The 12,338-nt window shown below is 37.0% G+C and overlaps 2 protein-coding genes across 2 annotated transcripts; one reads left to right on the top strand and one right to left on the bottom strand.

Annotated features, from left to right (window-relative positions):
- Nucleotides 1-98: 98 nt before the first annotated feature.
- On the top strand, nucleotides 99-4,402 carry LOC124158681 (protein phosphatase PTC7 homolog). The gene is made up of 6 exons (XM_046533911.1): nucleotides 99-196; nucleotides 286-526; nucleotides 677-859; nucleotides 1,416-1,614; nucleotides 3,321-3,577; nucleotides 3,704-4,402. Exons 2-6 carry the CDS (start codon nucleotides 301-303, stop codon nucleotides 3,751-3,753), a joined length of 915 nt encoding a protein of 304 aa, XP_046389867.1. The 5' UTR covers nucleotides 99-196; nucleotides 286-300; the 3' UTR covers nucleotides 3,754-4,402.
- On the bottom strand, nucleotides 4,399-11,227 carry LOC124158682 (derlin-2). Its single transcript, XM_046533912.1, has 6 exons — nucleotides 10,850-11,227; nucleotides 10,697-10,762; nucleotides 10,455-10,622; nucleotides 10,100-10,222; nucleotides 7,743-7,906; nucleotides 4,399-4,930 (listed from the first exon to the last, which is right to left on the bottom strand). The coding sequence occupies exons 1-6, from the start codon at nucleotides 10,940-10,942 to the stop codon at nucleotides 4,804-4,806; spliced, it is 741 nt and encodes a 246-aa protein (XP_046389868.1). The 5' UTR covers nucleotides 10,943-11,227; the 3' UTR covers nucleotides 4,399-4,803.
- Between the last annotated feature and the right edge of the window lie 1,111 nt (nucleotides 11,228-12,338).

Raw genomic sequence — 12,338 nt, 5'->3', positions numbered from 1 at the left:
GACAGCGCAAACTTATCTTCTTTTTCTGCTATTTAACTGCTGTGCATTAACAATTCCGATGAAATTACAGTGAAAATAACAAATATTGTCTGTAAAAAAAACAATATTTAGCAAAACTAGTTCAACAATGCACTGGATAAAAGGTTAAAAATAGATAAAAATTACGACGACATCTATTGAGTCTGGGCGTAACAAGGTTATTTAATTAGCTAGTGTCTGAGAAGCGTGTTTGTTGTGATTAACCTCAATTTGTGAAATTTCACAATGATACTTTTTTAAATTTAGTGCCCTGTGATTATAATGCAGTCCCTTGTTTGGTCTGGGAGGCTACTGTCTCGTGCCTTATGGAATGGAATCTGTAACTATTCTAACTGTGCAGACCAAAACGTGAGCAGAAAAAGAGAACCGCATCTAGTTTCTGCTGTGTGTGGTTTTCCCAAAGACTACGCTAATATAAGGTTAAAAAAAGGACAATTTGGTGATGATGCATGGTTTTCTGCCAAATATAAGTCTGCTGATGCAATAGGTGAGATTCGTTTTTTTGTGCATTTTGACAGTTCAGTCATACACTCGAATTGCAGCGCATAATCAGCGCTTTAGTCTTTTCTGCTATACTAATGGTGTAATTTAGTGTATTTGAGAAAATTATATTTCGATACGTTAATGTTGGGCATAGGTGTTGCTGATGGAGTCGGTGGATGGCGGCATTATGGAATCGACCCTGGAGAATTTTCGTCATTTCTTATGAGTACATGCGAGCGTCTCGTCATGTCAGGTAGATTTGTACCGACAGCTCCTGCATCAACCCTTCTTGGTCGGAGTTATGAGGAGCTTCGGGAAAGTAAACATCCTATTCTAGGTACTTACATGTAAATCTATTTGTTTTAGCTTTCTAGGTTGACTAACTTGGAAACAACGGGGATTCATAAATATACTCATAGGAGCCTGCATTACGCTAATTGTAAATATGTTATCACTGCATCCTATTGTATCCATGTAAAAAATAATACATATTTTTGCTAAACTGCATAAATGGTTTTCCCATCTTGTGAGGATATTAATAAACATGGTACAGAGCCTGAAATCTGTCGTCGAGATATAAATAATTAAACTTGACAGCGTCGCAATTAACGCATATGGTCTTTCTAATCTAGGTGTATTCCATTAGAAATTAAGTAGCAGTAGTCGAAAAGTAATTGGCCCGTTACTTCGGTGTGATGCCGTGTTATTGTCGGTTGTCAGCTGGTGTCTGAAAAATATTACTCCTCAACAGTTTCCCAATTTCTCAAGTTTTTAAAAAAAATTTTTCAACTTCATAGTGTTGCTTATTGTGCTTATAATCATATGATATTGTAACACTTGCTGATTATATGTATATCCTAAATTTAACATGTATAAATTTCTTTGTTTTTCAGGAAGCAGTACTGCATGTGTAATAGTATTGAACAGGGACAGCTGTTCTGTTCATACAGCTAATATTGGAGACAGTGGCTTTGTTATAGTTCGAGGTGGTCGAGTTGTCCACCGCTCAGAGGAGCAGATCCATTATTTCAACACTCCCTTTCAACTGTCACTAGCTCCTCCTCAACACAGTGGACTTGTTCTCAGTGACAGGCAAGGAAATTTCTCTATTGAGAAAATATATGAATAGTATATTGATATATTTTTACTCTAGTCATGTTCAATTAGCCTTCTTTTGCAGAATATTTGTGTATTTTAGTTAAGTTTCATCTTATGGGTTATTTCATGAGTAAATTGGCATGATTTATGTATTATTAGAGTGATTATAATAATAGAATGTTGTGTTAAATCTTTAAAAGTATAAAATAATTTTTATGGTGTCTATATATACTTTGATATCCATTGTAAGTGTTGGTCTCTTTTTATTTATATGTTATACTCCAGTGTAGCTTGAAAAATCTTGGCTTGGGGGAAGTTTCTTGATGAATGAAATTTTTTCCGTGATGATCGCTGTGTTTCCAAAAAATAATTTTTTATAAAAGCTATTTTATGCATCATCGAATTTCTTTTTAATCTTAATAATTTATTCAAGTTTTTGACCCCAATTTTTGCTCCAAGAGCAAAAGGGTTAATTTTTAAAGAACTCCACTGATATTTGTTGTGGAAGAAATTATCTCCTTGAGTTTGGATATGAAAAAGGCAGGGGCGCCGACTTATAAAAAATATTGGGGGGGCCCATATCGGAGGTCTTGCCCCAGGAAGAGGTAAATTGAAAGTGTGTCGCAGCACCGAAACACCACCATGATTCACAACACTTGATACAGTTAACCTGCTTAACCTTATAATTATTTGTTTTAACACTCATTGTTGAATTTATTTTAAAAGGTAACTATCGTCAAGCATGGGAAATAAAAATTACCAATATATTTTTGTGATTTCACAAGGCATAATGTAACTTAATTATTTTCTTGAATTATTGAGGGGGCTCCGCCCCCCCCAAACGAATCTTTGAGGGGGCTCGGGCCCCCTCAAGCCCCATGGAGTCGGCGCCACTGGAAAAAGGGTACAGAAAACTTATTGTCCCTTGACTTTTCTAGCCTAAAAATAAAATTGTATAATTGAGAGTATTTTTTAAATCACAGTTTTGATAAAAAAAAGTACTTATTTTTGTTTTAGCAATTGTTCTGGGTAATTAGAAACAAAGAAAAATCAGGAGCAACATGTACCAGTACTTCTTAAATCAAATTAACACAAATTATAGAGGCAACTTGCACATTGAAACGTTACCCATTATCACACAAATCAAATTTACACAAATTATCTATGCAATTGTCCTGGGTAATTACACAAAAAGAAAATCTGGAACAACGACACTTATGACCGAATACCACTATTTCATTACATGACTCCCTTTTTGTTTATTTTTGTGTTGACCACAATAATTGTTTTCCACTTTATTCGACTGCCATTGTTTTCTCCCTTGTTGCAACACCTTCAGGATTCAAATTGATATTGCAACCTAAAACCCCAGGGTTTTGAGTCCATTATAGCCTTATTCCAATTACCTAAGAACTTTGATGACCTTCAATCACGAATAGTGAGATAGAGTTTGAATAAATGTTCCTGGTACTTAAACAAACGCTCTTTTCAGGAGAATTTTTCCCTTCCCCTCAAAAGCAATGTCATCACTTTGCCCTCTTTCCACTTCAGTTCTGCATATTTAGGTGCCAGGAACATATATATTCTGTAAAAAGCCCTCTATTTTCCCATAGTTTATGGGCAAAAAGAGGGGGCTTTTTACAGGGTAATATGGGGATGAATTGATGGAGATTTTAACGCTTTATTCCTTTCTATTTTAGGCCCGAGGCTGCTGATACTTCAGAATTCAAGGTTGAGGATGGTGATGTAATTTTAGTGGCGACAGATGGTGTTTTTGACAATGTTCCACCATCATTGTTGCTTGTTGAACTTGCTAAAGTTCAAGGCGAGAAAGATCCATTTCGGCTCCAAGGCACTGCTAACACTATTGCCTTGATGGCTCGGTCACTTGCCTTTGATGCCCACTTCCTCTCACCATTTGCACGAAGAGCTCGTGAAAATGGAATTGATGCCACCGGTTTGTATTCCCTATTTTACGGCCCATTAAATTTTACTGCCTCAATTTTTTCATTACAATATGCAATTCATTAATATGGGTGTGTTGTGACGTGATGAATAATGGTATCCTATTTCTTCTCCTTAGGTGGAAAGCCTGATGATATTACCGTTCTTCTAGCAACAGTGGCATTATGAAGACTCTGAAAATTAGGACAAAATTAAGAAGAAACCATGGTTCTATAGTGTGACCATTTACTTGCTTAATATTTTTGAAGAATTGTATATAGGAATTCCAAATGAATGTGTCAACGTTGTGGTTTCTGTAGACTTTATAGCTCAAAGTGTTTGAAGACATAAAGTATGGTATTCTGCTGAGATGTCTGCATAGTTGAAGGGGAAAGTGTGCATTGATTGGGCTGTTCCTAAGGATCACTCAAGACTTATTGTGTGTTAAGTTCACAGCTCGATCTCATATACCCCTCAGTGCAGCTTGCACTGGACTGTACCTGTCCAATAGGTTGATCACAGCAGAAAAATATTGTGCTGAATAATATACACCAACAATTCCAAAATGCAATATGTCAGATGACCTTGCATTAGGAATATTATCAATGCAATTTTTATCACAGGTTATGTGAAGCACTAGTGTTGATAGAATAAACAGGACTCATTCTAATAGCCATGTTCATTGATACCTTGAAGCTTGCCTTCAATTGGTTCATATATTCAGCCACATAATTTTCAATATATCATGGTGCTCCCAACATTTATTGTTCATGTTGTTTTCATTTTATCATCAATAAATTTGTGCAATGGCATTAAAATAAAAACCATTTTAGCTTCAGTTGCTTTCCATTGAATGATACATGATTTACTTACTGTAGTCATACATTTCATAATTATCAACATGAATCTCATGTTTAAGATTCCAATAAAATAGTTTCATATCATCAAATTGTCAGTATGATCAGGATTCTTCAAAACTCTTGAAAACCTTGGGAAACCCAATACGACAAACAAAATGTAATGTGCTTTTTAAAGCTTACATAAAGTGTTAGTCCAGCAGCTCTTTTGAATGTTTGTATAATAAATACAATGTCATTCCATTTTGCTGGATACCCCAGTTGGATGGATGTCGAACTGCATACACCACTTACACCACACACACTAATTCATAAGCCTTGGACTTAAGGGCGAGCATGACGTTCACTAATGTAGTTATCTTCATGTGACTCATTTAGTGGCTCACTGGTCTTCAGGGCGTTCATTCCCTTCACGAGGCCGCTGTCCCCATTCAAAACCTCCTGGTCGATCCTCTGGAGGAAGTGGTGCCACATCAACATCTTCAGGATGTGGGTCACACAAGGCCTTACTAATAAATAACAGAGAAATTACAATGATGAAAAACAGACCATTATTGAAAAATTACCTCAATTATCATAAACAATTAGGATGGAGACTTGAATTTGACAATACGAAATAGGGAAGGGCAAAGGGAATAGGATGAAAACCTTTTCAAAATATTCCATGAAAATAAGCAAACAACATTTCTAATCACACACAAAGAACCTGCCCGGATACCTTACTTGCAAACAACCAAAACAAATCTTAAATACACTGAGTAGTTGTGATTTTTTGAGACATTACCATCTCATGGATTACTGTAAACAATTTTGATCATCACATACAGCCTTCCAGGTCCCTTATCAATCAATAATCAGTTTATTTTCCTGAAAAATGGATTGAGGCAAGGTCACCAGCATTGTAGCAAGCAGTCTGTCACAAAGGTCAGGATCACCAAGGCTTAACAGCAGCTATTGCATCATTAAGTATTAATATCAATGATGGGATTTCAATGGCTAAGATTTGCCATCGGTATGATGTACAACACCCCAGCAATATAAATGCTGATCACTTGAAAGTTGTGTATTATTAATGAAAATGGATTCCCTCTATATCCATTGGAATTTCTTAAGCCCTTCCCAACTTATTTTATTGAAGTTTACCCTCTTTGGGGAGCTCACTCTCTGTGAGAAAAGTTAAACCTTACACTTTTTTTTCATTTCACACAGGTGCTACATCATAACTTGCCCCTAACATCTATGAAGTTGTTTACATTTTTACATAACTACCAATACATATACTATAGCAAAGAGATAAAATGACACTTTGGAATACTGCAAAAAAATTTATGAGAAATTTGAGGAAATTATTTAAATTCCATGATCATCTGGCTAGTGTATTCACAGCCAGGAATAATATGCGCAACCCAATTGAAATTCTGGTATTTTCATACTGTTTGATAGAACAAAATAAGATTCAATTGCTTTATGGAAGACTATAAACACAAACTGTTAAATCTGGAAATTACATCTCATGCCTTCCACTGAAGAACGCATATAAGGTTTTCCATTCGTTCATCCCTGTATCACAGAGGACCTTTTGATAGTTGAGTAGTATCATTTAAGCACTGAGGATGATGGAGGACTTGATCATCAAAACTTCAGCAGTAAGGCAGCAACCAACAGGGAGGAAAACCTGTATAGTCTTCACGAATATTTACCTTTTAAAAGGAACCAAAATTATACCATTACAACCCACAAAAATGTAAGATCATTTACTATAGCAGTGAAAATTTCACTTACTTTCCCTTAGTTCTACTGTCTTAGGCTGGGGTGAGTAACAAATTATTGGTCATTTTAATGAAAATTTCAAAATACATACATTCTTTTAAGTAGGTAGAGCTCATCGACAGATGGCCCCAGGTGATATGATCCAAGCCATATTTTATGGAAATTTCTTTTTAAATCCACATTTTTATACAAGTTCTTATTAGATACCACTCTAATCCTAAGAAAAGTGTTGATCAACGCTAGAATACATACAGTGAAAGCTCATTTTAGTGAGTATGGCATGTAGCAAGAATTGTGTTATAACAAAAGATTGAATGTGTATCATCAATAGGCTTAAGATTAACAAGCAAGAAATACGGACATAGCAAGTCCATAAGTCTCAGCTACGATTTGCACTCAGTATAATGAGGTACATCCCTTCAGAACGGTGCATAACTAGTTAATTTGAAAGTAAACGTGGTTCACCCATTTTACCAGTAAGGGCAAAAATAGTACCTCCGAAAACAGGTGTATGATGTGTATTTCACCAGCCAATAAATATCTATACATCATGAGCACAATGCAGCAACCATACCAATTGAATCTTTAGGCATAACTCAAACACATGACTACCCAACTTGGGGGCATGGAGTCTTCTCGAAAGATCTGCAGCATTAAGGCCATTCATGCGGGGAGAAGACTCAGTCTGTACACTGGGCTGCCTGTCTTCAATCATGGGAAGTGCTGAGGGTTCGTTGATCACATCATGCTGATCAATGCTGTGCCAGAGCTGAGTAGAGATCTCACAACAAACTGATATATTCTAGCAGTACTGTCAGTCAACTACAAGGTGAAATGCAAAATGTGACTTAGATGCACGCCACTGACTTCGAATGTCACGGATGGTGCCATTGCTCTATATGCTCATAGAACCGTGTTCTGTAATAAATGCTATGTTACATTTTGTGCTATGAGACTGTTTTGAGCGGTATCTAGAACATGGTTTCTATATATCATGGATGGGGAGGATTTGGTCTACCATCACGCAGCCATTTCATACATCTTACCAATCCCGGACAATACAAGATCTGTGATCATGACGCTACAGATTGTGCACGCAGAGCCAGAGTTGTATGCTTTTTTTAAACCAGCGATAATTCCTCAGCAAAATTACATAAAAATAGGTAAGTAAAGGCAAATGCTATCTATATTTCTCAGTGAAATAGTGCAGATACAAAAGAAAAGCAGTTAATCACAGATGAACAAGGGAACTGAAGGGCTTCACCCTTCATTTTCGGATACGACAAGTGTTCGATATAGCAAGTGGTTTTCTAGGGATTATGAGCACTCATTAAACCAAGCTTCCACTGTATGCTGTTTGGAAAAAAATATGGATGTTTTTTATAACTTTAAATAACAATAAAAATAAAACAGCAGTAGGCCACTGGCCTGCCTTTTGAACTTTTAGCAAATGAATGCTATAATTGATGCAAAATCACATAAGTTATACGTGAGAGTAGCAATGTGATCTGCCCAAGTAAATAAGTGCTAACAGAAAAAACATTCACTTACAGAAAACGTGGCGTTGCAAGCAATCTGAAACCTCCTCTCCTATTAGGGAAGACATCTTCAATGAAATAATACATGTGCCCCACCACTACTCCCATGGCATCCACACCAATGGCATTTCCCAGCAAAATGGAAAAGCCCAGCAGAGCCCAGGGCAAGTATGGAGCCTGTGTAGAGAACATAACAGTAATCACAACAAGTTATCCGTCAAATAAGAAAACGAGAAATAAATGCTTTCAGGCATTACTTGATGGGAAGTATATCCATGATTAGAATTATCTACATTACTTTGTGTATTCCAGAGGATTTTGAATATTGAGCATGCAACTGGCTTAGCTAAAATATGGCATCTTTCCACACCATTGACGATGCAATATGTGTTACAGATGTTGTTGAAAATTCAAACATTACTTTTTAGAAAATAAAAACAGAATATCCAGTACCAAGCCTTTAAGCAAATGCATAAAAGCTGATAAATGCAAGTCAGGGGAAAAAATAAAACCTGGTATTCAAAACTGGATACTTGTGCTAGGGTCCTTAAACACTTCAGATACCAGGAAAAGAAGAAGCTTATGTAACATAAAATCTTTAACATAAAATATTTTGGATTGGTTGTTCAATTGTGACAACTGTTTCACACGCAATTGAGGTGGTGTCATCAGATGCAAAATAAACTTTTAAGTTGATGGGAATGCTATTGCCATGAACTTTTAAGTTCATTTCTATTGGTTTTACTGCAATATACAGTTCCAGAAAGAAAAAAATTTGCCAATATAGAACAAATGATCACCCTTACAGAAAAATCATCCACCAAGAAAAATACACACAGATGGTGCAAAATACCATTTCTCCGCTCCTTAGCCAAGCGAAATGCAAAATTTATTCTGAAGGAAAAATACAGCGTATCGTTCTACACACCGATTAATATGGGAAAAATAATGTCAAACCCAAAAGACAAAAACTCATTTTTAAATAGTGAGAAGTACAAGGTCAACTATGGATTGTGCAGTGCGGCATGCACGGGACAAAGAGGTCGTAGTTTCACCATCAGGGTAAATAAACACAACTTCTCCTTCAATAAAGGGGATGATCGTTCGATGGAAGCCAAAGATCTCAGGGAAATAGGGCATACTTAATTGCAAGTTCACAATAGAAATCCTCCACTTGGAAACGAAAGGAAAAAAATTAGAAGCTCTTGAAATAATGGAACCACAGAAACTAAAAAATCAGAATCTCCTGACAAATTAAAATCTAAATCATTCTCCCTCACCACAACGAACCATCCATGAAATGTTGAAACACAGTTCTCTGCCAATCCCTATCTCCACCACATGTGAGGTTGGACCCTATCTTTCCAATCTTCTCCATTTACCTAAAGAAAATCCTTGGAATCCAACAGTTATTTAAATTGTCCTACCAACTCTTTATACACAACCTTGCCCAAACACTTCCTCCTCCGCCCCCACACCATAGAAGACCAACAGAAGGACACAGGGTCAACACTCAAGAGAAGAGGATCATCTGGTTTAAAGACTCCATCCCGACAACCACAGAGCTAAAGAAGATAGTGAGGGTGTGTGTGATACCCTGACTCGAGAACCTTTCTCCCCATCTTACTCTCCCAAGAGCCTAAAAAAACGACCCTCTCTCCCACAACTTTCCATACTCATACTTTTTGTCACCCAAACCCCATTCTCCCTCTTACTCGTTGAGCACTAGGACAGATTTAAGGAAGAACTCTAAGGCACATGACTCACTTGATGGTGTTGTTGTAACAACGAATCGCATCATTGCTCAAATAAATCCTGAGGAAATATTTAGATATTTCATTTAACTAATGGTAGCACGTAGTTTGCAACTATTTCTGAATTAAAAAGCATTCGTATTTTTGAGATATTGCCCAAACCTGCAAATCCAAATCCTTTGCAACAAGAAAATTTTCAAGCAATTATCACCTAAAAGAATAATCATCTGACCCCACAACGAAATCACAACTTAAAAAGCTCTTGAGTAAATGAGTTTCATCATAAATACCATAGACAATAACACACCTGACTACAATACATGGAAGCTAACATCTTAAGTTTGCAGTGTTGTAAATGTGAACCAACTTCCTGACCATCTATATCTATGGACTACCTCGAACAGTGTACTGTCTACTCTATGATGTTCTGAATATACTGAAAGTTTTCTGACAATTTTAATTAGAATTATTAAAGGATCAATGAGAGAAAGTAACTCTGTAGCATTTGACTTGGTAATATTAATATCAGCATTGTTATCAACTGACAGGTCTACAAAATATTAAATGATTGAGTCATAGAAGCACACTTTACCAATTTTCTGTCACCATTACATACCTGGAAATTGAGCAGACCAAAGAAGTTCATACGGACAAATGGGTTTCTCCTCGACCAAACATACACCAGCATGATGGTAAAGGCTTGACCTAAGAAAAGAAGATTAACAAAGAATGCGATGGCCTACAGAACGTTAAGGAAACTTCAAGATCTACATCATTGGTCCAGAATGAGTTAAAAATAAAAATTACATTATGAAACTGCTAAATATTAGCAAAAGAGGAGATATATCACTAGAATAATCCGAGGGAATCTACTTACTCTTGGTCGCAGACTATGATTTGGTTGAACTTAATATAAAAACGTTAACGAATGAAAATAAATGGCTGTTGAACATACACTCTAGGAAGGATACAATCATACAAGTCCCACCGAATAGGAACATCATAACGAAGTCAGCTGTCTTGGACCTGAATGACCCCTCCTCCAGCATACGACAATATCGGTAAGTGAAGATGATGTTAAAGAAGAAATTAAAACCTACTGTCCCAAAAAACAGGAATGCCGTAATGAGCCTCCATAGCTGGAATGAGAGTAAACAGAATGATAAGTAAGCTTGCCAGGGGGGTATGCAGCAAAAAGTGAATAGTTACAGACCTGGTACTGCTTAACTATCAGGATAGGATTGAAGTATAACTGGAACGGAGAGACGAAATCCAATTGCTGAAACAGAAGAATAATTTCTCAGACTATACAAGCTACGTCTATAAGGCAGAGGCTACCAAATAAAAACTGTAAACACGACATTACCACCGCCAAAGTTGTAAGAACACAGGCTGTGGTGTACGCTCTCGTTACAACTGGCATTTGCATGTACTCCTGACGTATCGTTTGATAAGCCATTTCTGTGTTATTGTACGACGATTAAGTGCGTGAAACTCAATATCCAAGTGGAATCAAAACATCGCCTTCTCTTAGGTTTCACAGAAGTATCTCAATACCGGCACACTCAGAAAAACAAGCCTTTTCACGAAGAATATCACCGAACATCATATTCAACTGCGAATCATTTCTTCTCGACAATAACTAGAACCTTAGACAGGCCAACACGTCTACCGCGAATTCGCTGCATCCAATGTCGATTTACCACATCACCCTTTTCATATCTGAAGCCCCAAAAAAACTCTGCGTTACAGTGTGACCACACACACATGTTAAAACTTTTAATGTAAACACATCCCACAATACCAAATTACCGACAAATATTATTATTTGCCATCATTAAAAAAGGCAGGATTTCAGGAAAATATTTTTAGTCTCAAATATATTTCACATTTAAAATCAACAAAAAACGAATTAATAACCTTACGAAACATTTTTATGTTTCCTACGCTGACTGTGTAAGTGAAGTTGGATTGCAACAAAAAGTACAAATTTGCATTTTGGTAGAAAGTAGCCGGAAATCATAATTTCCGAGTAAAGTGATGTTTAATATTTACTTAACGGAGCAGTTATGACTTTGCTCGGGATTAGCGCGCTTCTTTCCCCCTGTTCAATTATCATTTAATTTTAACCGCAATGTTTACAGTTTTTGCAAATAATCTATTTGACTGTGCGAAGGTTATTTAAAAAGAATAGAGCATTAAATTCTTCATCTTCCCTAAGTTTTGGAGCCATAATTGCAGCACAGTCGTTCTTGGCATGTTCATCAAAGTGCCGTACATCCATGCCCCTATGGGCATAATCTTGCTACTCCAGCTGGAACCAATGCAGATGCGAGGTTACCTCTACTTCTCTAACCCAAAGAGCATAGCTAGCGGAGATCACAGTCCCTATTCATGCACAAGGTGTTCATAAAACTCCACGGCCGAAATTTTAGTGGGGCAGCCTTAAGCAAAGCCCCTTCCCATTCATGTGCAACCCCCACCGATTTGGAAATGGCTCTACACCCGACATCAATGCCTCACTCCTCACTGAATAAGGCCGTATCAATCTGTCAAGGTGAAGGTCCACGGTGGCCTCTGATGAGATTAATAAGAAACTCACTTATTTGCAAAAGCAGGTGTCAAATTTTGCTTGTCATTTGTTCTAATATGGACTAGCCAGCAGCCAAGGGGACTCCATTACCAGCAGCTTACCTTATTTAACTCGTCACCCACAAGTGCTACAAAAAATTCTGAGAGGAAGAATCACTTTTCTAGCATGGGGTATGAACGCTTATTCGTGTGCGGTACTCTACTACAAGCTACCAAGGCATCTTCCTCGACAACTTTCTCTGTTTTCACTGGACCATATAATT

Source organism: Ischnura elegans, chromosome 5, assembly GCF_921293095.1.
Source record: "Ischnura elegans chromosome 5, ioIscEleg1.1, whole genome shotgun sequence".
NCBI classification, from domain to species: Eukaryota; Metazoa; Arthropoda; class Insecta; order Odonata; family Coenagrionidae; genus Ischnura; species Ischnura elegans.
Note: the sequence above shows the minus strand (reverse complement) of the source record. Positions and strands in the feature narration are given on the sequence as shown.

Bases quoted from the DNA above. Each gene is read 5' to 3' on its own strand.
- LOC124158681 (XM_046533911.1), top strand. From the start codon at position 301: ATGCAGTCCCTTGTTTGGTCTGGGAGGCTACTGTCTCGTGCCTTATGG. The intron at 527-676 runs GTGAGATTCGTT...TGTTGGGCATAG, and splicing joins TAAGTCTGCTGATGCAATAG to GTGTTGCTGATGGAGTCGGT. The intron at 3,578-3,703 runs GTTTGTATTCCC...TCTTCTCCTTAG, and splicing joins AAATGGAATTGATGCCACCG to GTGGAAAGCCTGATGATATT.
- LOC124158682 (XM_046533912.1), bottom strand. From the start codon at position 10,942: ATGGCTTATCAAACGATACGTCAGGAGTACATGCAAATGCCAGTTGTA. The intron at 10,223-10,454 runs GTATCCTTCCTA...AACGTTCTGTAG, and splicing joins TCGGTGGGACTTGTATGATT to GCCATCGCATTCTTTGTTAA. The intron at 4,931-7,742 runs GTAAGTGAATGT...GTTATTTATTAG, and splicing joins CTTGCAACGCCACGTTTTCT to TAAGGCCTTGTGTGACCCAC.